Genomic DNA, 25042 nt, shown 5'->3' with positions numbered 1-25042 from the left:
TATCATTGGGGGGTGACTGAGCTTCATCCAGGGGTGGGTTGTTAAAATTTTTTAGCAATCACGAATAGTATGGTTGATAAACATAAAAGTAAATATAAAAGTCCACTCATGCTTCTTCTTCTTTTTTACTTGCTTTTATTAACCACCAGTGATACCTGTAATGAATAAATTTGAGTCCCAATGAGAGCTTGTCTCTCCACACCCCAACCCGTGATATTCCCTGTAGCATCCTTAGCCATTCATTCCCTCAACTAAATATCTTAATCAACATGCCCCACTCATTCTTCACCCCCTGATGGAAGTCTCAAAACTAGTAAATCGCACTAAGCACTGCTCTTTTCAAGATATCCGGCTAGAGCTCCCTCCAAACCAACAACCCCTGAACCCCTCTGCAAATACCATCATCGGAAAACTCTTATCTCCGAAAACTCTTATCTCCGAAATCTCTCAGTCTACTTGTCATCAAAGAGGTAGTGACCAAAGCTTGGCGTCCACTCTATCTGCTTGAAGTTATCAAGCTAGACTCCAACATCTTTCTGTTCAAATTCCAACACGAAACCGACGCCCAGAAAACCTTCCTCAAGAGGCCTTGGTCCATTCGTGGAGGGCATCTTATTCTAAAGAAATGGAACCCATGCCTCACCTGGAAAAGAAGTGGATTTCTCCAAATCCACTCTATGGATTCAGGTACATCGGCTACCCTCACCCTGGCTCTCGAAAGCCAACCTTAAAATCATTGTCGCTATGGTTGGTGATGTCCTTGAGTTAGATTTATCTGGAGAAGGAGGCTATGAATGGAGAAGATTTACTAGAATCAAAATTGACATTGACGTCGAACAGCCATTGCTTCCAGGAGTTTTCCTCCCTCGGCCTAATGTCGACGATCTTTGGGTAAGCCTCAAATATGAGAAACTCTCCATAATCTGCTATACCTGCGGACTCATTGGGCATGATGAAAAAGATTGCAACAAAGAAATCTACAAAACTGCAAAACCCCTTTGGTGTCCAGTTTGTGGCCGCTGGTTCTTGGCTCAGGCCGGAAAACGGCCACATTCTGGTAGGAGTATACGACAAACTGAATCTGCAGAAAAGTCATGCCACCTGGAATGAGGTTGTTGAGGAGCTCTATTACCTGACACAGCGGTTCAGCACTCTGTCGAGTGCAACAATGATCTGTCCCAAGTGTACCCACCCCAAGGACAGACGGTAGTGGGATTGTGCTCCCATGCCAATTGCACCAACAGCTCCCTACAGATACCAACAAAACTTGACGCGCCCATCGCTGCCACACCAAGTTTGTCCCTTAATCCCTTATCTTATAACCAACCCACTCCAAATTCTCATATGGGCCCTACACTCCACCAAGCCCACAGTCCACCACATCCTCAAACCTCATAACTCTCTCCTACTAATCACACACCCACCCCCGTTTCTGAGTTGGGCTCTTTCCTCTCTTCGGTTTCCCGGCCCAGCTCACACCCTTCTAGCCCACCATTAGCCTCTTACAGCCCACAAAAGTCTCTCCCAACCCACCAAGAGTCTCTTCCAGCCCACCATTAGCCTTTTCCAGCCCACCAACAGCTACCGACACCCTAATTATCCACTCTGATATCCCTCACACGCCCACCCATGCCCTTAAAAGGAAAATATCTGAGAATGAATTATCCATCTTTACCAAAAGACTCAAAAAAGCAGAAAATACAACTGAACCAGCTTTCTTCGACCCCATCACCATGACCCTCATTCCTCAATCTGAGATAGAATCCTTCATCCTAGAAGAAGAAAATAAGGCACACTCCCCTTTCATTCCCAAGGTTCATGGAAAGCCGCTTAAAGGTAAAGCTCAAAACCTTAACCTTTCTACACCTGTTGCGTCCCTTGTATATGTGGAGGTTGCACACACCCTTTCTGTTCATTCGGCCGAGGAGGCGGGGCTTATCATGCCCCCACCTTCGCCATGAGAGCCCTTTGCTAGAACTGCCGAGGCATCTGCAACGCCTTGACAGTTTGAGCCTTAAAGGCTCAAATAAGCGGCACTTCGCCCAATTTTATTTTTCTTTGCGAAACTAAGGTTTCTGATAAGAAAATGCAAGAAGTTATGGAAAAGTTAGGTTTTAATCATAGAATTGTGATTGACGCCAAAAGAAAAGCTGGCGGTCTAGCCATGTTGTGGAAGTTTGATAGCACTGTAAGAATCTTAGAATACAACAAAAACCTCATTGCCATCAAAATATCTGACCCTGTAAGTGATTGGGTCCTAGTGGGCTTCTATGGTCCACCTTACCCCTCTAAAAAGGCCAAAGCATGGATGAACCTAGCGGCATTCCTTGAATCCGTTCAATGCCTTTGGGTCTGATTTGGAGATTTTAACTACACCCTAAGCCAGGAAGACATCAGTGGAGGAAGCACAAGTGGCCATTCATTCACTAACCACCTCAATGATCTTATGTTTGAATTCAGTGCCGTTGACTTGGGGTTTTCTGGAAACAAATTTACCTGGGCCAAAGGTAAGTGGGGTAGTGTTGCAGTTAAAAGAAGGTTGGACAGAGGTATTGCCAGCATTGCCTGGCGTTTAGCCTTTCCTAAGGCCTACTTATCCCATCTTGGAGCAATTTGTTCTGATCATAAGCCTCTCCTTTTAGATACATGTCCTAAGGACGCCTTTGCTCACAGGCCTTTCTGATTTGAAGCGGCCTGGATTCAGGATCCTCGTTGTTTTTCCATCATCGAAAATGCTTGGAATGAAGATGTCTATGGGTCTAATTTCACTAGGTTGTGTAAAAAACAAGAGGCAACCCGCCAAGCCCTGCATACATGGAATAAAGAAGTGTTCGGTCTTTGTCAAGTGAGAATTAATACCCTCATCCGAAAAATCTCTGATGTTCAGAATGCCAACCCCTCAAACTTCAATGGTAGAACCGAAGCATCTCTTCAAGTTGAACTGAGGGAATGGCTCATGAGAAGCGAAGTGCTATGGCGTCAGAAATTTAGAGAGCTGTGGCTGAAGAAAGGAGACAAGAGCACTAAGTTCTTCCATTTGTCTACCATCATTAGACGACGGCAGAACAATATCGATGCTATCAGGTCGGAGGAAGGTGATTGGATAACTGATAAGGGCCTAATCAGACAACACTTCCTAGATTATTTCAGGCATCACTTCATAAAAGAGGAAGTCAACTTCCCAGATCATTTGGAAGACCTTCTCTCAGCTTTCATCTTAGAGGAAGATAATTTAGCACTATGCAACATTCCCACACCTGAGGAAATTAAATCCACCTTGTTCCACATGCCTGACCTGAAGACACCTGGACCCGACGGCTTTCCTGTTACTTTCTACAAAAGCTTTTGGCCTATCGTGGGAGATGACGTCATTAAAGTAGTCACATCCTTCTTTACTGGTGGTTCTATGCCCAAGGAAATAAACTCCTCTCTTATCGTCCTCATCCCAAAGGTACCCAACCCATCCTCTTTCAATCATTTCAGGCCTATAAGTTTATGTAATGTTATTTACAAAATTATTTCCAAGATCTTAGTGTCTAGGATTAGGCCTCTCCTTCCCTGATTCATCTCTCCTTGCCAATCTGCTTTTATCCCTGGACGCTGGATAGCTTAAAACCAGGTCATAGTTCAGGAGCTAATCCACAGTTTCAAGGTCAGAAAAATTAAAGCAGGGCAGATGGCCATAAAGATTGATCTCCAAAAGGTTTATGATCGGGTGAATTAGGATTTTCTCCAAGCTGTTCTTAGCAAGCTGGGTTTTAATGGTGTGTTCATTGGGTGGATATTGGCTTGTGTTTCCTCGGTGTCATTTGAAGTGCTTGTCAATGGTGGCAAATTTGACCAATTCAAGCCAAGTAGGGGGTTAAGGTAGGGTGATCCCTTGTTGGCATATCTATTCATAATCGGGCAAGAGGTCCTTTCTAGACTTTTGGAGAAAGAATTCATTCTTAAAAACATAGATGGAGTTAAAGCCAGTGCTTGTGCACCACATATTACTCATGTTATGTATGCAAACGACATCATTCTCTTCTCCAAGGAAACTAGGAACAATGCCGATGCCGTTGTCAAATGCATTCAAAAGTATTGTGAGTGATCTGGCCAGTGTCTCAACAACTTCAAATCTAGGGTATTCTTCTCTAACCATTCCTCTCACCAAAATCGCAAAGCAATCAAACACATTTTGCAGATGAAAAAATTGAAGAAGGATGCTATCTACTTGGGCTCCCCCCTATTCTTGTCTAGAGCCCGAACAAAGGACTTCAAATATATCATTGATAAGGTTGAATCTAGACTCACGGGTTGGAGGAGCAAGTGCCTCTCATGGGCAGGGAGAACAACCCTTCTAAACTTAGTGGTTCAATCCATCCCTATCTATGCCATGTCCTCGTTTAGCATTCCTGATAGCGTCTGTAACAAGTTAGATTCTCTATCTCGAAGGTTTTGGTGGAAGCTGAAGAATTCTGATGGGAGATTCCTTGCACTCACTGCTTGGGACAACCTATGTAAGCCTAAAACCAAAGGAGGTCTGGGGTTTAAGAAAGCAAAACAGATAAACAATGCTTTGCTATCCAAACTTGCTTGGATGATCGCATCCAAAAGAGATAGTCTCTGCATGTCTATTCTGAGAGCTAAATACAAAGTCAGAGATGATTGGCTGAGAAGAGAACCCCTTAGAAGTGCTTCTCCAGTTTGGAAAGCCATTGAAGGAGTCAAGGAAATCATTGTCAAAGGTGCATGCTATCTAATAGGAGATGGAGCCTCCATTAATGTCTAGCTTGACCCGTGGGTCCCTTGGATCCAAAAATTCATACCAAAGCCAACACAACTTGATTTTGTCGACACTCCCCTCATGGTATCCATGCTCATCAATGGATCATCCCAGCAATGGAAAGAGAGCCTGATCCGCCAATTATTTGAGACATCATCTGCAGAGGCAATCCTCTCCATCCCACTTGCTACGCATCGAGGCATTGACAAACTTATCTGGGTGCCTTGCTCTAAAGGAGTATTTGCTGTAAAATCGGCTTACAAAGTCGCCAACCCGCAATCTTCACAGAACGCTTTACCTGACCAGCTGTGGAGTAGACTATGGAAAATCTAAGTGCCTGAAAGGATCAAGATGTTGTTGTGGAGAATCGCGTCAAACACCATCCCAGTTAAAGAAATCCTAGCTCAGAGAATGGGAATAGATAATCAGGTGTGCGACCTTTGCCATGAAGCCCCTGAATCCTCTTGCCATCTATTCTGCCTCTGCCCTGTAGCCAGAGCTATCTGGTTTACTTCCTGCTGGGGAATGAGAGTACATAACCAAAACTTTGCCAACAGTGCCGATATCGTAAAGTTGGTCCTTGATCCACCTATTCCCTCGGCTCAGGAAGTAGACAGGGAGCACATCACTACAACCTTGGCTTTCGCTTTGGATGAAATATGGCTCTTGAGAAATCAATTCGTCTTAGAAGATACAGAGATTGATATTCTCTCAACTAGCAGCCGTATCGCTCGTAGAGTTGCAGAATTTTTCAATGTGCATAATTCGGATGTGCTAGCGCCCCCTCCTGTCTCACCAACTGCCTGGTCACCTCCTCCAGTGGGCACCATCAAGCTTAATGTAGATGCAGCGGTTGGATCCACATCCACAGCAATGGCGGTTCTTGCTAGAGATCACACCGGGGTTCCTATTAAGCTTTGGGCTAAAAAATATGTCAAATGTCTCCCTGTTCAAGCTGGAGCCGCCTCTGTACTTTGGGCCATCAACCTTGCCTCCGCTGAAGGTTGGACGAGAATCATCATTGAAGGAGATTCCAAAATTTGTTTCGATGCTCTTTCTGACAAAGACTCTCTGCCTCCTTGGAATATCAGCAACATTGTTAGTGATGTTTTTTCTGTTTTTTTGTCATTCATTAATGTTTCTTTTGTTTGGGTTAGAATAGATTGCAACATGGCAGCTCATGAAGCTGCCAAGTTTGCACTTCAAACCCCTGTGTCTTGTTGTTTTTCATTAGACAGTTTGCCATTGGTCAAAGTCACCGCTTGTAAGGTAGACTTCCCTCCCTGTTCTTTCCTTTCTTAATGCAAAGACATTGAAGTTTAGCCAAAAAAAAAAAAAAAGTACAAAAAAGATGAAAGAGAGAGATGGGAGAGGAGAGAAGAGAGAGAATGAGTTGATAGGATAATTTATATTATTTTATTGGGTTGTATGTAAAAATAAAAACTAAAATATTTGATGTATTGTTAGATCGGTTGGTAAAGTAGATAAAATAGTGTTTAAATATATAAAATAAATATTTTTTTACATCCCCATTGCTAGTTACTGGTGCTCACTGGATTTATTATTTAGTGAAAAAATTGTCCTAGGTTTCTTTTACGCTTATGTGTTAAAAAAAAAAAAAAGGAAAAAATATCAAACATAATTGCAGGATAAAATTGAGCTTTTTAATTATTATTTTTAAAATATTCTATTTTATAAAGGTCTCCAATTCTACTACAACCTTAAATGTCTCTTAAATGTCTCCCAATTCCATGCAAATTAATGGTAGGACTCCCAACCTAGTGGTGCACAGGTGTTAGGTAAGAAGAATATTCGCTAACCTATGGGAGTAGATAGGAAATTGCTAGGTAGATAGCTACCTTGGATTACTTAGCCTACTATATTATGTCTAGTTGTAAATAATAAAAAAATAAGTAGGCAAAATTCTAATTATATTCTTCAAATTTAGTCAATTATTATTTTTAGTCTTTTAAGTTTGTTTGTTTTGTTTTTTGTATTTTAGTCCATTAAATTCTCATATATTATTATCGCTTATCCATCCATAAAATTTGTAGTTAAACCCCCCTCTAAAATGACATAATTTTGGGTTTTTTTTTCCTAATTTTTTATACTAAAAATTTAGTTATATTAAAAAATAAAAAATATAGCTCTCATGAGTCTTGTGCGCATGTGTGAGAGAGAGAGAGAGAGAGAGTAATTTTTGGTAAGACCATCACCCACCACCATGAGTGGCTTGTCAATGTAGAGGGGGACGAAGAGAGGATCTACTTTGAGGTCAAGTAGGTAAAGTGAGTCAAATATATCCGAAATTATCCATGTCTCAACCTAAGGGTTCTTTGAAGGTTCTCGATGCTTTACTTTGAAAGTAAATTAGTTTTTGAACTTGCTTCAAAAGGCTGGATGGAGCTTTGAAGAGGTATTAGACAAATTGGGATTCGATTTAAAATTGAAAAATGAGCTGAAATTGATTTTAAAAACTAGACACATCCGTTTTGGGTGGTGACAGAGAAGAGGAAAGTAAGCAAAATCTGGCAAGCTTTTGGTTGTAATTTGAATTTTGGAATGGAGGTTTAGAAGTGATTTGTTTTGTGTAGAGTTTGGATATGTTTGGTTTGCATGTTCACTTTTTTTTTTTTTTTTTTCCCTTTTTTTCTCTCTCTTGTGAGTCTATTTGTTTCCTATGAAAATAGAATTTTCCAAATTGTTGGCTTAATCCACCTTGAGGTTGAGTCTGATAATGGGGATATGGGCAATTGCATTTTGGTGAGTTACGAATTTGAAAAGTTTTGGGATCTTTTTTTTTTTTTTTTTTTTTGAGAAGATTTTCTGGGATAATTTGGGATTGGATTATTAGAATTTTTTGCGGAATTGGACAATATTTTGTAAGATTTGGGTTTGGGATTATTGCAATTGTCTTGTACAAAATCTTTGTACCGTTTGGTAATTTTATTTTCGATTTTCAAATTTATTTATCTAAAAGAAAATATAATAGATTTCAATATTAAAAAATGAATTTTTTTAGAGGCCTGGTTTAATGAAAGATTGAATGGTTGGACTTGGACTAACGGTAATAACATATAAGAACTTAATGAATTAAAATGACAAAAATCAAATTTAAAGTACTAAAATGACAATTGACTAGATTTAAACGGTGTAATTTCAATTTTTGCCAAAAATATAAAAGCAACAACCCTTAAATTAGCTAGAATTTGTGGTTGTGCACCCTTTTGATTGCTGCCTCTAGAGTCTAGAGCACTATTATACCTTATTATGAGTTATGATTACAGTAGAATTGAAAGACTTTATGAAAGAAAAAGAAAAAGAAAGACCAACCGTTAATTGCGGGCACTGTAATAAAAGAATCACACAACTAAGCAAATTTTGTTACTTATTATGTTTTTGTCTGAAGTAGGATTACAAAACAAGCTAATCCTCTCATCATTTCGAAACTCTCAATTTGGAATAAAGGTTAGAGTAAGTTAGGATCTTAAAAAAAACATCACTAATTGGACTAAGCGATGTCTCCACATGTTTTTTTTTTTTTTTTGATAGGGATGTCTCCACATGTTAATTGACTGATTAGCATGTGAGAGAGTTTTAGAGATAAGTGCAACCGATTAGTCGTTTTCATTACTTACTGGAAAATTAAAAAAAAAAAAAAAAATTTAAAAGGGAGTAGTCAACTAGTCATTCTCATTATTAAAAATATCGAATATATATTTATATATGAAAGGAGTAACCAAGGAAGGTCCACATGGGGTTGGCAAATGAATAAGCATTCAGTACGTAGCACCCTTAATCAGTAATTATTGTTATTATTTTGTCAATCAATCAGTAATTCAGTTGTTGCCTCGTTGAATTTTTTTTTTCTTGATATCTTATTTAATTTTTAAAGACTTTATCAATTAACATGGATGGAGCCATTCATGGACCGGGGGCAATGCCCCCCCCCCCTCCCAATTTTTTTTTAAATAATATAATTATATAACTATATATTTAGGTACTAATTTTAGTAATTTTATTCAATAAAATTACATTTTGTTCTTCCTTAATGATCATTATAAGAAAAATGCTACAGTTACAAACTTTTTTTACAACATTTTTACAAATTATTGAGGTAACAAATTCTTACTAGTTTGCATTTGAGTTCATCATTTTTTAACTTACTAATAACCACTAATCACAACAACAATTTGTAAAAAATTTTGTAGATATAATATTTTCTTCCTTTTAAAGTCTATAATAAAATTTATCGATCTAAAATCTAATATATATATATATATATATATATTTACACACACAAGCCCAAAATATTAGTCCAACAACAAAAATAACTAATAGGCGATTGCAAAGCTATTTTTTTTTTTTTTTTTGGAGATTAATCAACTAATTTTACCAAAAACAAACAACTTAGCCCTTTAAAAAACTTTAAACAAAATAATTTTGTTCTTACCAACAAAAGACACGCTCTACACACACATAAAATTAAAAAAAAAATTAATAAAAGAAAACCTCTATTGGCTAAGAAGTAAGCAGTAGAACCAAAAACCAAAGTCACCGCATGTAGCTAACAATAAAACCGTCCCCTTAACTCCAAGTCTTGACTCCATCATTGTCAATTAAGCTAATTGGAACCCACTATTTTTTTATTTTATTTTTTAGAAGAGCCTTGTTGAGTTCATAATCTTTTCACTAACCGCTTATTTTATGAATTTCAATCGACCATGCTTTTACCTAAGTGGGGAAAAATAATTAAAAAAGAAAGAAGTATGCTTTAGTTTATTTATTTTAAGAATCGTGCTTTAGGTTAGTTATACATACACAATGTGTCTAACCACGCTCTAAACTTTTATTATTATTATTTGAGAAGGACCACGCTGTAAACTGATTATCGAAGAAAAAAAATTACATTAAAAATTTAAAACCATGATTATTAGGTCTTGCTCCGTTGACTACAGAGTCTTGAGACTTTGAGAACTACAAACGTAAATCTAGATGCCGCAATTTTACACGGTTTCTGCAAATGCTTACACATTAAGCAACTGACTTTTCTCCATGTTTGGCCTTTGACTATAATAAGTCATGCCTTGGGAATTGGGATGTTTTAATTTAACTGTTTTTAGCTTACTGTACATTGATTCATAAATAAAACAAAAAAAACATTGACTGTACACTTAAATAGTTTAAAGTTATTGAAGTATTTAGCCTATTTGGGATTACAACTCAAACTTACATTTTTACATTTTAAACAATATTATATATTTTTTTATATATTTTTTTACTCACATATATTTCAAAAAACTACAAACAACATTACTCAAATTACTCTATCAAACACCCCTTAACTTTAAAAAGATTAAGTATATTTTGTCCCCAACTTTTAAAATTAATTTTATTTTTGTCATCAAAGAATTAATTATGTAATTTCATCTTTTTTTTTTTTTTTAACACATTACAATGTTATCCTTATTATCAAATTATCAACTGACTCACATAAGATACCGACGTGCCTAATGGATTACTCAGGTGTTATGTTAAGTAGTTTACATATAAAAAAATGTATAATTTGCCTAAAAAAACTATGTCAATAATTTAAATGGCAACAAAAAAACCATGTTAATATGCCTTATTTTGGATAATAATCTCCTCTCATAAGTATGTAAGTTTAAAGAAGAAGAAGGTGTTTAATGTTACAATGATTTCTCTTTATGGTTTCAGTAATCTTAACCTTCATTCTTTTCCATCCAAAAAAAAAAAAAAAACCTTCATTCTTTTAAAGATAAGGTCTTTGGTTGGCTACACAGATAATCAAGAAAAATCAAATAAGGCAAGTTATGGGCAACTTAGGAGATCTTCTAATAGTGTTAACACATTAATAATAGACTCTATATTAAGCTGATTGGAGATAAGAACTATAAGAGTTAAAATAGTTCAAGCTATGACTTTTCTATAATTTAATAATTATTAAATACATAAAATGTGAATTGGATAATAAATTACGGTTTGTTAATGTAAAATATTGTAACTCAATTGGCTGAAACCTTTTGGTATTTTTAAGGAAGATATTTAAAGTTGAAAAGTATCAAAACTCCCTAATTTCAATTATTGATATATTAGAAGAAAAAAAAAAAAAAAAACTTACAATCCACCAATCTCCAATAAAATTGAACTCCTTGATCTCAGTTATTGATATATTAAAATAAATAAATAAAAACCTTACAATCCACCAATCTCCAATAAAATTTTCGTTGTTTTTAATCACTGTGTAATCAAGGGTAACAAAAGAATTTCACTTAAATTTAAATGAAAAAACAAAAAAAAAAAAAAAAAAAAAAAAAACGAAATAAAGAGGGGGGAGAGAGAGGAGTGTAAGAAGCCTCCAAAGTATAAACTCTAGAAGACAAAGTCAAAGAAGTGTGAGGTAAAAATATAATAATAATAATAATAGAATGCAACGAGGCGTGTCAGCCGCCTTGGACCTCTGGACAGGTCTGGCCCAGAGCCATAATTATAATTTATAAACTTTGACAAATATGAAATTTTCTTTGGGGGTGATATATGAAATATTATCACAACCCCATAGTCTTCTCAATATATTCAAATCAAGCTTGGATAAATAATTAAGATCGGTTTGGTATGTGTATTTAAATAATAATTTTAATTTTAAAAAAATATATATAAGTAAAAAAATATAAAAAAAAAAATATATATATATATATATAATATTATTTAAAAACTAAATATATGGACTTAAACACGTTACCTCACTGCCGTTAATAAGTTTGAAAAAAACAACTCATTCCCACTGAACAGTGACAGAGTCCTTTATGCGCGTATTTCTGGTTTTTACCCATCAAATCAAAATTACATCCGGATCCCACCGGTTTGTTACACTATTTATGAACTGTATAAAATATTGGAACTTGCCAAACCTAGGACTTGGTTTTTCTTTTTATGATTGAATAGGTCGTGGTTCTTGGTCTTCTTTCTTTGGTTATATTAGGACAATTGGGTTAGGCTTTGATAGTGTCTAACTATTTTTTCAACTAGTTCTCCACTCTGCCTAAGTAAAAGGGTATTCAATATTCAAAGCCATTACATAAAGCAACAAGTCCTTTCATTTCCTTTGTGTTCTACTGGTTTTTTTTTGGTCAAAAATTTGTATTTTTTTTCCCTGAGATGGAGAACCTTTTGGGTCTGCTTAGGATTCATGTCCATAGAGGGGTGAACCTTGCAGTCAGGGATGTCAGAAGCAGTGATCCTTATGTTGTTATCAAAATGGGCAAGCAGGTAAAAAAAGATTTAAGCTATTTTGGAGTTTTCTTGCTTCTCTGTATGCATTTCTTTGTTTCTGGGTTTTTGGGTTTTGATGGTCTTCTCTTGGGACTTATTATATGTTTTGCTCCATGCTTGTTTTGTGTGAAAACCGCAATCTTTTATGATTGATTGTAAAGGGCTTGATCTAATTTTTGTATTTTAGTAGTATGGTTTTTGGTGTTGAACTTCAAAGCATTTTAGATCATAGAAAATTTAATATAAAGCTTGCAAGACTTGTCTGAGTATGTCCTTGGTTAACATGGTTCTAGATAGGTTCTCAATAAGTAAAATCAATAAAAAATTTGAAGCTCAATTTCTGTCGAAATTAAAAATATTTTGATCTGACAAAGGGTTAGCAAACACGGTTAAAACTGTCTTTAAATTAGTATAGTACCCCTATCGGAATTCGCGCCTATAATGACGGTTGATTTTCTCTACTATTTGGATTTAAAATTTTCTCAAATAGTTTCTCAATTTTTTTTTTAATTGTGCTACCATTTTGCTCAACTGATAAATATGTAGTATTTATTTTCTTTTTCTAAAAACCAAAAAATTATTAAAAAAAAACTGAGAAATAATAGAAAACTAAGAAATTTGTGTATTGGTCCTATCATAAAAAGCAATTACCATTGAAAGTAGGCAGAATAAGAGAATCAAATCCTATTTATATATATATATATATATATATTTTTTTTTCTTTTTCTTGTTGAAGTATTTGCATCTGAAATTAGGCTTTGTATGTTTGTGTCTCTCGCTCTCCTAGTTACTGCTAGTCGACACCACTGTTTGCTTGGATGGCTATATCTGGACCACAGTAATCAAAACCATGGCTATCAAACTTTTTGTTTGGTTCCACTTCCCCAAACCCAAAGGAAAAAAAAAAAAAAAATCAGCTGAGCTAAATACCTTTTTTATAGTTGAATACTGAGAAACATACCCAATCTTTTGAATCTCTCTTTTTTTCTTTTATAAAATTAAATTTTAATTTCTTCCCCTATGTTTTATTAATAAGCAAATATTAGAAAACATACATTTTATTTTTAAATTTTTTTATCACTCTCACATATTTGAAATAGCACATGCTACACTGCACTTCTAAAAATTTAGCATTTAGCACATTTGGTGCTAGTGCCCTCGTGTGTGAAAAAAGGAGCAACGGTTTTTGGCTTTTGATGCTAGTTATTTAAACTGATTTGTTGTAAATGGTAATATCTGATGCAGAAGCTGAAGACTCGTGTAGTGAAGAAGAATATCAATCCAGAGTGGAATGAAGATTTGACTCTTTCTGTAGCTGATCCCAGTCTTCCAATAAAGATTGTAAGTGTTATAGTTCTTGTGACATTGAGCTCAATTATATAGGAAACCTGCTATTATCATGATATACATGTTATGTTAAAGGAACTGTAGTTGTATTGTTCATTCCATGATACAACAGAAGAAATCTACAACATGTTCAATATCAGCATGTAATGCAGTACAAATGAGGTTAATTTTACTCAGGAATGAAATACTGTCTCTAGAGCATGATACCCTAAACGAATTTTGTTTTATTATTTATTTATTAATTTATTAATTCTCTACATAGATATTCTATACTGGAACTTCACTAAATATTTGAATTACCGAATGGAAATTTGGTACTTGTTAATTTTAAGATTCAACTAGAAAATCACCTATTTGTGCTTAAATCATGAATAAATATGTATAAGAGATTTCACTAATAATGTTATGGATATGGTACAAGTGGGATATTAAGTCATAGTCCTGTGTACTTCGTTACTTCAATGAGGGAAACGCAAACATTCAATTGATATTCAATCTTCTGAATTCCTTATGATTGCAGTTTGTATTCGACAAAGACACATTTTCTCTGGATGATAAAATGGGGGATGCTGAGTTTGAGATTGGTTCATTTCTTGAAGCCTTAAAGATGCGCTTGGAAGGCCTTCCTAATGGAACAATAATTTCAAGAGTACAACCAAACAGACAAAACTGTCTAGCTGAGGAGAGCTGCATTATCTGGACTGATGGCAAAGCTGTTCAAAATATGGTTCTTAGACTGAGAAATGTGGAGAGCGGCGAGGTGGAACTCCAGTTACAGTGGATTGACATTCCTGGTTCCCGGGGTTTGTAGATCCATCTACTCTATTAATTTAATGGCTCGCTTATTGTAAATACAGGATTGAAGCATCCTTTTTTGGCAACAAATGAGGCTGTTCACTTTGTTTCCTTTGTTCATAGATGTTAAAAGAGGAGTGAAATTTAGTAGTGTAATCCTCCCATGTATTGTTATCAATCATATGGGATCTGAGTAAACAGAATGGCACAATCGTTTGTTTTCTTTTTAATAAAGACGTGGTTATTTGCTAATTTTCCTTTTTCTTCTTGTTTTCTAATCTATCCATGCGGTGAAATGTCCTAACTGAAGAGCAATCATAGAATTATTAGTTACCTACTTAATTCATGTTCATGAGTATTTCAACCTTTAAGGCCAAACAACTTGTGGAATATACAAAAGTGCCTGAGCAAGGGTGACGATTCTTCTACCAAACGGGCCTTAACCTCAAGCCTTGCACTTTTTCGGTACTTCCTTGAGTTTATGAATGTTCCAACTATCTAATTGATGCAGGGCATTTCAAGAGGTTGTTTAAATGTGCAGCCTAGACACAAAACAAGTAGCAACAGTAGCTAAGTTAGCCGCCACCCTAGCACTCTTGTAACTAACTAGTTACATGATTGATTAAGTATTGGCTAATATGATGTAGACACTTGTCAATCATCTAGAAGGCTACTAGTGTCAAACAACTAGTATAAGTACTAAAATGTAAGCGCATTGTAGAGTAGTTTTTCTATGTGAATGAAATAATCCTTTGAGAGCTTTTCTTGAGAACTTTGTGTTCTTCGCAAAGGTGCCTGACCACCTATTGATTGTTCTAAGCAATTCAGCTCTTTCATTGTTTCTAAACCAGAAAGCTTTAAAATTGCAGGGTCAAACAAACTTGAGGACAAGTTTGCTTTCAAAGAAAGGGAATCCTGATGCAGATGCATCTACATTGGTATAGCAACAGCATTTGGTGTGCTGCAACAGAATTAGATTAATGATACAAGGCAACTGTATTAGTCTATAACATCATACGAATCTTGTTGCAGCCAAGAGCACAATTTTTGTGGCAGCCAAGAGCTCTTGAAGTCAAGTGCTTCTTAAGAGGGAGAGTCTAGATGCAGGGCATTTCAAGAGGCTATTTACATGTGCAGCCTTGACTCAAAACCAGTAGCAACAGTAGCTAAGTCAACAACCACCCTACTCCTCTTCTAACTAACTAGTTATTTAGTTAGATAATTGATTAAGCATCCAATAGGATTTAGACACTTGCCAATCATCTAGACGGCTATCAATACCAAATAACTAGTATAAGTACTAGAATGTAAGCACTTTGTAGTTTAATTTTGTATGTGAGTGAAAATAAGTCTTTGAAAGCTTTTCTTGAGAATTTTGTATTATTTGCAGAGGTGGCTAGTCATCTCTCAATTAGTTCTAACTTCTAAGCAACTCACATCCCATTTAGTTCTAATTCATATCACAGCCCATCATTTTCCCTGCATCGCTAATCAAAGTCAATCATAAACAATCGATGAAGCTTTCTTATATCTAATTTGGAATTTTAGTTGATTGCAAGAATCTAAGTACCAAACCACTTAATACTTTGAAGTAAAACATTCAAAATTTTCCAAGGGACATATCAAACCAACTAATGTCATGCATATAAAAATGTAAAATTCCAAATTAGATATAAGAAAGCTTCATCGATTGTTTATGATTGACTTTGATTAGCGATGCAGGGAAAATGATGGGCTGAGGTAAAAAGAAATTCAGTGTTTTTGCCTCTTTGGACCAAGTTCTGAAAAATCATGAAGTGCGACTTGATTGTTGTTTGGGCAGCGATGGTGACAGAGGATGCTTCCATGAAGGAGCTTTTGTTTCCCTAGCATTGATTGAGACTTCGAGTTGCCCAAACAAAAGAAAAAGCCTTTGCTATCTTTTACCATAAAATACCATCATGGACAAACATTACATAGATGTTTTCCTCTCTCTCCTTTTTTTTTTGTGTGTGTGTGTGTGTGTGTGTGTTGGGGGGGGGGGGGGGGTGTATAAAAGAAGTGGTGAAACAAATGGTATAAGAATTGCAGTCACAAAGAGCAGGTTATAACCCCTTTGTGATGTGAACGGTGAAAAAAAGAAATTACAATTGCTGAAAAAAGTTGTGAAAAAATTTTGTTGTGAGATTTATTATAAATATTTTTTTGCATAAACTGGGAGATTTATTGAAAATAAACACAGGAACACATTAACAGAGTTTTACAACACAAACAGAACAGCCACACAGGACTGAATAAACAGAAAGTAAACTACAACTCCAACTACACAGTACAAACAGTAACAGAAACATGAACTAAACAGTTGCAGACACTACACGGGATGAGACAACCCATGGAATCCCAGTAAAGACATTGTAACAAAAAAGGTGGGGCATGTGTCATATAGAATCTCTCTCTCTCTCTCTCGTTCTGAGATGCTCCTCTTTTTGCCAACCTATCCAAACATGCTCAATGGCCCTGCAATCCAAGATTAAGTTAGTAAATTCAAGTGGGCAATCTGTATTATAAATTGGATAAATTGTTAAAAGAATTTGATTCCAAGTTCCCTTTATTTGACCACTCAGAGTCGGAGGTCGGAGCGGTGGCTTAGTGGTTAGGTTTGGTATGTGATATGGGCTCTAAGTTCAAATTTTCGAAGGCTGAATGAAGCCACTGTTGCTCTAATTGAATCTAAGTTCAAGTTATTGCTTCACATTTTTAATTTATTTCTTAGTGGGTATGGATTTATTATACGGTGGGGGTGCTTGTGCTTTATCTTTTTATTCATTCATTAAAAACAAAATTCCTTTATTTAAGGAAATTGAACAAAGAAACTACGAGGGAGTTCAAAACATCTTCAATCCCGAGTCTCAACTCTTTCTTCTCTCTTTTCTATCCAAACGTATAAAATGTTGAAAATAAGCAGCCATATTTGGGTCCTTTTATCTTTCCTCACGATCCATACATTACTGAAGCCCAATCTCACTTTGTATACCCATCAATGGGGCCTTTCAACTTCCTAAAAATAAAAATATTAATCTTCAGAAAAAGAGATAGGAAAAAAATTCCAAACTTGGCGGATAAAAAACAAATTGGTAAAACATAGATCCGAAATCTTAATACAACCATTTAACAATTAACATAACTCGGATAGTTTTTTTTTTTTTTTTTTTTTTTGTTGATGGGAAATGCGTGAACTTTATTTGAAAAATCAGGAATAAAATATAGCATCTTGAATCACTAAAGATTCAATGAACGGCGGACAATCTTCCACCCAAGTTACATGAGAGTCAATATCTTTTGCATATGCTGCAAGAGCATGTGCGGACTTATTGGCTTGCCTTTTCACATGCGAAATGTCAAAGGTCCTAAACTCATGCAACCTAACACTTGTCCCTGCTGCCACTATAGTAGAGATAGATATTGGAGCATTGGTGGGGTCCGCAAGTGCATGGCATGCAATACGTGAGTCTGATTCAAAAATGACGTCCTGTACTCCAATGTCTCTAGCAAACAGAATAGCTTCATCCAAAGCCTTTGCTTCGGCTTCCAAAGGACCTAAAGGGAGCGGCATGCGTTTACTCATGGCAGCCACCACGGAACCTCCATGATCTCGAATAATAACCCCGACCCCTATCATGCCAAGACTTGGAAAGACAGCAGCATCCACGTTTGTCTTATACCATGGAAAATTAGGTGGGGTCCACCGAATGTCAGCATCTTCTTTGAACTAATTGGAGGGCCGTTGGTGAGCAAGCTGGTACTCTCCAAGGATAGCTCGAGCACGTACCAGGATGTCACGGGGTGACTGGCGGGTGACTCCAAGCCGAGTTTTGTTCCGATCAAACCAAATGCACCACGCCGTCGTGACGGTGAGCTCAATAATCTCGGTGCCGACGTGCTGGGTGAAGAGCAGGTCCCACAAGAAGTCCATGAAATCTCTGTATCTAATCCCAGTTCTATCAAAAGGCAAATCAGCTAAGGTCCAGACTTCTTTAGCTAGATGGCAGTCCCAGAACAGGTGTCCAGTAGTTTCCGGGTCGAGTTTGCATGCATCACATGTGGAGTTATCCAAGACATGTCGGTGGTAGAGATTTGCTTTTGTAGGGAGGATATTTTTGCACGCCCTCCAGGTGAAAAGCTTTATCTTATTCGGAATGTGGAGATTCCAAAACTGCCTCCAAAAATGGGTTTGAAGCTCGCCATGGGAGGCTTCCGCAGCCGAGTTTCCTTGAGTCATGGATATGGCCACTTTGTATGCACTGTTCACCGTGAACTTTCCTTTTGGATTATATGCCCATATTATACGGTCCCTTGACTTGTGTTCACTTAGTGGAATACCAAGAATACATGCGGTGTCCTCTGGAGAAAAAATTTCGCTAATTAGATTTTCATTCCACTCCCCCACTGTTTGAGTCAATTAAAGAGCTCACCTTGGTGTCGTCTGGAAGAAAGCCTGGTGGAGATAACACCCTGAAGGTTGAAGGTTGCGGTAGCCAACGATCCCTCCAAATGCCTATATTTTCACCACCTCCCACTTGCCAACGGTAACCTGCCTTTATGACTGGCTGGGTCGAGAGGATGCTTCTCCATGCATATGATGACCTCGTGCCCAACTCAGCATGCAGAAAATCTGTGTTAGGAAAATACCGAGCTTTTAAGACCTTGTGGACCAAGGAGTGGGGATTATTTTGCAAGCGCCTCCCTTGTTTGGCTAGGAGAGCTAAATTAAACGCTTTTAGGTCCCGGAAACCTAGCCCACCTTTCTCCTTAGGAGCACATATTTTTTCCCAGCTAAGCCATGCCATTTTATTTTGACCATCCTTCTGGTCCCACCAAAATCTACGTATCATCCCAGTCATGTCGTCACAAAGAGAGTCAGGAAGCTTAAAGACACTCATAGTGTAGGTTGGTATAGCTTGTGCAACTGCCTTGATAAGTACTTCTTTGCCTGCTTGAGAAAGTAATTTCTCTTTCCATCCTGATAACTTGTTATCAAGCTTCTCCTTCAAAACCCTGAATGTGTTCTGTTTAGATCTCCCCACCAGAGAAGGTAGACCCAAATAAGTCTCATGTTGGTGAATAACCTCTGCCCCAAAACGGTTCTTGATTTCTTCCTGCATGTCCTGTGGAGTATTCCTGCTAAAGAAGAGAGCTGTCTTTTCTTTATTTAGCAGTTGGCCCGAAGCCTGTTCATATATTGTCAAAAGATTCTCTAGATGGCTGCATTGTTCCGGAGTGGCTTGGCAGAAAATGATACTGTCATTTAAAAAGAATAAATGGGAGATCCGTGGGCCATGGGGACAAGCCGATACACCTCTAAGAATTCCAGTTGATGTGGCTTGATTTAGAAGCGCTGATAGACCCTTTGCATAGAAAAGAAACAAGAAAGGGGAGATGGGATCCCCTTGTCGCAAGCCCCTAGAAGGGGTTATGTGACCCCGGGGTTTTCCATTAATTCTGACAAAGTAACAGTGGTAATGCATTGCATCATAAGATTAACCCATTTGTCATTGAAGCCCATTTTTTCCGTAATTCTTCCTAGTTAATTCCATTCAACATGATCAAAAGCCTTACTCATATCAAGTTTTAAGGCCATCTCACCAATCTTACCATTAGTTTTTTTGCTGAGGTAATGCATAGTTTCAAAAGCAACAATGACATTATCAGTGATGAGGCGATCAGACGCGAAGGCACTCTGGTCTTCACTAATAATATGTGGCAGAAACTTTTTTAGTCTATTGCCAATAACTTTGGATGTGAGCCTGGAAAGCACATTACATAGACTTATGGGCCTATACTGGGTTATTTTTGTGGGATTTTTTACCTTGGGTATGAGGACAATGTGTGTTTTATTGAAATTTGGAGATACAATACCGTGGTTCAGAAAATCAAGAACAGTTTTGATGACACACTCACTTGTAAGAGACCAAAAATGCTGATAAAAGAGGGGAGGCATACCATCGGGGCCGGGAGATTTTTTGGGATGCATCTGCTTAAGGGCTTTGTGGACTTCATCTACCGTGAACGTTCGAGTCAAAAAAGTGTTCATCTCTTCTGTAACTACTGGTTGGACTGCATCAATGAGCACTGAAGTATTTGAATGTCCAGTTGAGCGGAAAATATTTTCAAAATACTCCAAGATGATGGTTTCAGTAGTGTGGTCATCCTCCTGCCATTGTCCCGCAGAGTCACAAATGCCTAGGATGGAGTTTCTTTCCTTGTAGTTTGAAGCTTTTTGATGGAAGAAAGTAGTGTTTCGGTCACCATCCGTAATCCACAAATTCCTCGAATGCTGGTGCCACATGGTATTTTCAGCGTCAAGCCATCGGTTCAGGGTAGTTCGTACCTCATGGATCTCGACACTGTTTTGAATGGGATGGTTTTCCAAAATCTAAAGTTTATGTTCAAGTTTCTTAATTTGCTTCCCAACATGGCCGTACTCATTTTTATTCCACGCTGACAGGCAATCACGACAACTTGCATGACAGTTTATGATGGAGACTCCCTCAGTTTTATAAAGTCCTTCACGCCATGCCTCCTGGACTACTTCTTCACACCGTGGGTCCTGGAGCCACATGGCCTCAAAGCAAAATAAAGGTCGAGAGCGAGGTCTCCGATGGGGACCGGGTTGTTGCATGCGGATGGATAGCATTGAATGGTCAGATGATGACATGGGAATGTGGTGAACTGTAGATCTAGGGAAAACCAACTTCCATGCATTGTTCGCAAGGGCCTTATCCAGGCGTATGTAAATTCTACCTTCAGTAGGGTGGTTGCGAGACCAAGTGAAGGGTGAGCCATGGTATCCTATGAAGTTACACACATGGATAGTGCTTCGAAAGCGATCCATCTACCTAGTTGGTCTTAAACACCCCCCCCCCCCACTTTCTCAACTTGACTTGTGATCTCGTTGAAATCCCCCACACAGAGCCATGGAAGATGATTGGAGCACCCAAGGGATTGAAGAAGTGCCCAACTCTCATCTCGTTGACTGGTATTAGGGTGTCCATAAAAGCCTGTGAATCTCCAACAATGTCTTGTGGTACACAACACATGAGCATCAATAAACCAACAGGAAATTTTTTTTACGTGTACCTGAGTTCCTGGTTTCCACAGAAGAGTTAAGCCACCACTCTGCCCATCACTAGAGACTACCACTCCTTGATTATAGTCCTAGTGTTGTTTTTTGGCGTTTAGCTGATCCGTAGAGAGTTTCGCCTCCATTAAGAAGACACAAATGGGAGCTTCCTTTTTCCATGCTCTTTTGAGAGCATTAACTGTTTGGGGGTTCCCAAGCCCCCAACAATTTCAGCTTAGGACACTCATTGGACCTGGCAATGCTGCCAAGCAGTCACCGTCGATTCCATATTGTCTGTTATAGTTCGTGCCATCATACTGTCTTCTTCAGCTAGCTTCTGTTTCTTTTCCAAAGTTATGTCATTTGACTTACACATTTCCTCTGGCTTACGCTTTGGCCCAGCACATGGTAAAAAAACTTCCTGGGCCGTAGTTTTATTTTTGGAAGGCCTAAGCCTTTTCCAAGTTCTTTGTATTGGGTCCATTAGCCTTTTCAGCCCAGTCATGCTCTTAATTGATAGGCCACAAACTGAATGACCCCTTGTGATAGAAATTAATTAATTAATTAGCCAAGTTATTAATTAATCAATTTATCATGTCAACGCGTGGTAGCACAAACAAATCATCAATAAACTAAATATGCAACGAAAAATAAAAAACACGGTGATTTGTTTACGAATAAGGAAAAACCTAACGGCAAAAACCCCATCGGGTGATTTTCAGGTCATCACTCCCGAAACTCCACTATTATCACAACAAGCGGTTATAAGTAAAAGAATTTCAGTACCTCACCAACCTACAGTTGAACCCTTACCCCAATACCCAATTGGACTTGTTCTGTAGTGACAATTCCCCTTTCAGATGCACGACTCCCAGTACATGACTAACTAATTATGTGGATCCTAGTACGCGACTTCAATCACCAACTAAGAAGGTTGTTGGTTGAAAAGTTCTTCAGTTCATCCAAACGATGAAGATCAAGAAGATGCTTGGTCACAAAACCCTACGGTGCACATACACAGCAATTTCTTCAAGAGAAAGAGATGAACTAGGGCAAGAATTTCGTCTCCGGTCACAATTTGCTTGAACAAAGTTTGCTCAAAACTTGTGCAACTTGTGAACACTTTGACGGCCCTTAAACTGATCATTTTATATGTCTAGGGTTAGGAGAAAAGAAAGCCCAAAGACACATTCACGGATCCCAAGAAAATCAGATTGAAATTCTGAAAATCTTAAACCTCGACAGATAGCAGGTGTCGAGCAGTTGTCAAGCAAGTGTCGAGCACACCGAATGAAGAACAGCTTCCTTAAACTCGATAGATACAGCTGTCGAGCTAGCTGTCGAGCTTTAATGATTTTGCACTCTGAACTTGTTTTCTTGAACAAACTTGAAAGCTTCAATACTTGATCTTGAAACAAGGTTTCTTGAAGTATTTAAAACATCCTAAATCTACCCAAACACAAGTAAAGTGCATTTTGTCAAAGGATAAGCCAATTACATAAAATCATGACATATGTTCTTAACAAGTAAAACACATATGTCCTAACAATCTCCCCCTTTAGCAATTCGTGACAAAACCACAACAAACAAATGAATAGATGAGAGAAGTCATAAATCACTCAACTCATATTCACTTGTTGAATACAATAAAATCTATCCTAACACAAACTCTTGAAAAACTTTGCAAGAAGATAATTTATGGCAAGTAGACTTTGACAACCTGTATTTCTGAAACACTTTAAATAAAAATCATTAAGACATCTTTGTGTGAAACAGAGATAATAGATTGCATATAAGTATAAGAAATATGTGTATAAAGAGAGAAAAGAAACAACACATGAAGGGGTAGGTGAAAGAAAAAACATACATTAATATAAAGAAAGAGATAAGTACAATGTATGTCTATAAATGGTCACAAGACCTCATGTACAAGAGTAATGTATCTAAAAAGAAAGAAAAGAAAAGATACATACTATCCTCACTACATCCCTTATAATGTATCAACACTCCCCCTAACAAAATGATCCTATACTAACTCTCCCCCTAAGATGGACTACTCTCATACCAAAACTACTCCCCCTTTTTGTCATGAATAACAAAGGGTAAGAGTGTCAAGTAGACATCTCATCGGTAGAGCTAGCATCTCCATCAGCATCATCATCATCACCATCATCATCATCCTCATCCTCAGAAGCAGAAGCCACGGGAGAAGGTGGTGAAGGAGTAGCCTTAGGAGCAAAGCCACCCATAGATGCCTGTCGTCATGCAATACGACCGACACAAACGTTCACTTGATACAACTCCGTAGAGAGTGTATCGAGGCGAGCATCCATGCGCTGCAGCTGCACCATGATATCTCCTAGAGACACATTGCTCGAAGAAGAAGGAGGAGCCAATGTGGATGGAGCCAAACGGGATGGAGCGGAACGGGAGGAAGGAGCTGCTGAATCCGACTACCACAATCGAAGCTGGGCCTCACTACGTTTAACGATAACGTAATCTATGGCATACATGACGGTAAAATGGTCGGAAAAGGGAAAAGGAACGGAAAAATGGCGTAGAATCCTCGTGATAGCGGAAGGAAAGATGAGCTTATCACGGAACGCCGAATTTAGATGAACATTTATAATGGACAGAATGAAATGAGAAGGGAAGTCTATGGTAAGATGCTCAAGAAGAGACAACAAAAATTGAGTATGAGGCTCTGTGATGGAGTTATAGTGAGATAGGGGATGCAAAACAAAAGTCATCACCATGTTCATGAATCTGGGACCTTTAGCAAAAGGTCGACATGGTGTAAAAAGACGCTTACCCCAAGAAGAGGGGCACTCACAAAAAGCAAACATGAGCTTATCCCTAGACACAGTCCTTAGACGCTGATAACTAGGATAGTCAGGAAACTCTATCCTAAGGACGCGAAGCACATCCGCAACCAACTGCAGTGTGATAGGAATGCGCGTACCCCGAACGCGAGTGAAGAAAAGAGGTACTGACCGATCAATCCCGTGCATGTTGGAGTAGAACTCCTGGATAAGCACGAGAGCACAGGTGACCGGGACGTCACACAGTGACTCCCATCCCCTATTGTGAATGACAGAGGGAAGGTCGGTGTTTGCAAAATCCGTCAAAATGACTTGGCTTTCCGAATGAATGCCTCGTCTAGAACAATTCTTTGAAAATGCCTTAAAGGCATCATCATCACGGAACCAGATATGAGATAGGGTAGGATTAGATGAAGAAGAAGCACCGGAACGAAGAGGGTTCCGGGCTGGAGTGGATTTTCGTTTAGGTGCCATAGACACGACTAACGTAAACTAACAGAGAGGGAGAGAAAGAATGACAATCAGAAAAGTCCCAAACATTTTCAAATATATCAAATATATTGAAAAGAAGTACGTATGCATGGGAAATGTATGAACATGTGACATGCAAAGGAAATTGCATCATGGGCTCAGCTCAATCCAAACCTAACAGCACACAAACATATAGCACACATCTAAATGCCTAGCAATACCATTGTAATGCTAATGTGATGCAATGTATAAGGTTTTAAACACATTTAAGTGAAAACCCAACCCAAAATTTCAATGAAATCTCATCAATTTTGAAAAACCCCAAAATTTTTCAAAAAACCCCAAATCCTAGGTTTCAAAACATGAAATGCATGAATGAGAAAGGATTAGAAGCTTACCAAGTGAAGAAAAACTTGAAAAACCTTGTAAAATCCTTGAGAACCAAGA

The 25042-nt window shown here is 37.8% G+C and overlaps 3 protein-coding genes across 3 annotated transcripts; 2 read left to right on the top strand and 1 right to left on the bottom strand.

Annotated features, from left to right (window-relative positions):
• The first annotated feature begins 2086 nt into the window (after positions 1-2086).
• On the top strand, positions 2087-4774 carry LOC115967073. The gene is made up of 4 exons (XM_031086161.1): positions 2087-2242; positions 2705-3451; positions 3620-3715; positions 4187-4774. Exons 1-4 carry the CDS (start codon positions 2087-2089, stop codon positions 4772-4774), a joined length of 1587 nt encoding a protein of 528 aa, XP_030942021.1.
• Positions 4775-11696: 6922 nt separating this feature from the next.
• On the top strand, positions 11697-14466 carry LOC115975945 (protein C2-DOMAIN ABA-RELATED 4-like). The gene is made up of 3 exons (XM_031097001.1): positions 11697-12058; positions 13307-13402; positions 13929-14466. Exons 1-3 carry the CDS (start codon positions 11948-11950, stop codon positions 14217-14219), a joined length of 498 nt encoding a protein of 165 aa, XP_030952861.1. The 5' UTR covers positions 11697-11947; the 3' UTR covers positions 14220-14466.
• A 4146-nt stretch (positions 14467-18612) lies between these two features.
• Positions 18613-19344, bottom strand: LOC115967060 (uncharacterized mitochondrial protein AtMg00310-like). Its single transcript, XM_031086148.1, has one exon. The coding sequence runs from the start codon at positions 19342-19344 to the stop codon at positions 18613-18615; it is 732 nt and encodes a 243-aa protein (XP_030942008.1).
• Positions 19345-25042: the final 5698 nt, after the last annotated feature.

This window comes from Quercus lobata, chromosome 2 (assembly GCF_001633185.2).
Source record: "Quercus lobata isolate SW786 chromosome 2, ValleyOak3.0 Primary Assembly, whole genome shotgun sequence".
NCBI lineage: Eukaryota > Viridiplantae > Streptophyta > Magnoliopsida > Fagales > Fagaceae > Quercus > Quercus lobata.
This window is presented reverse-complemented; position numbering and strand designations above follow the sequence as displayed.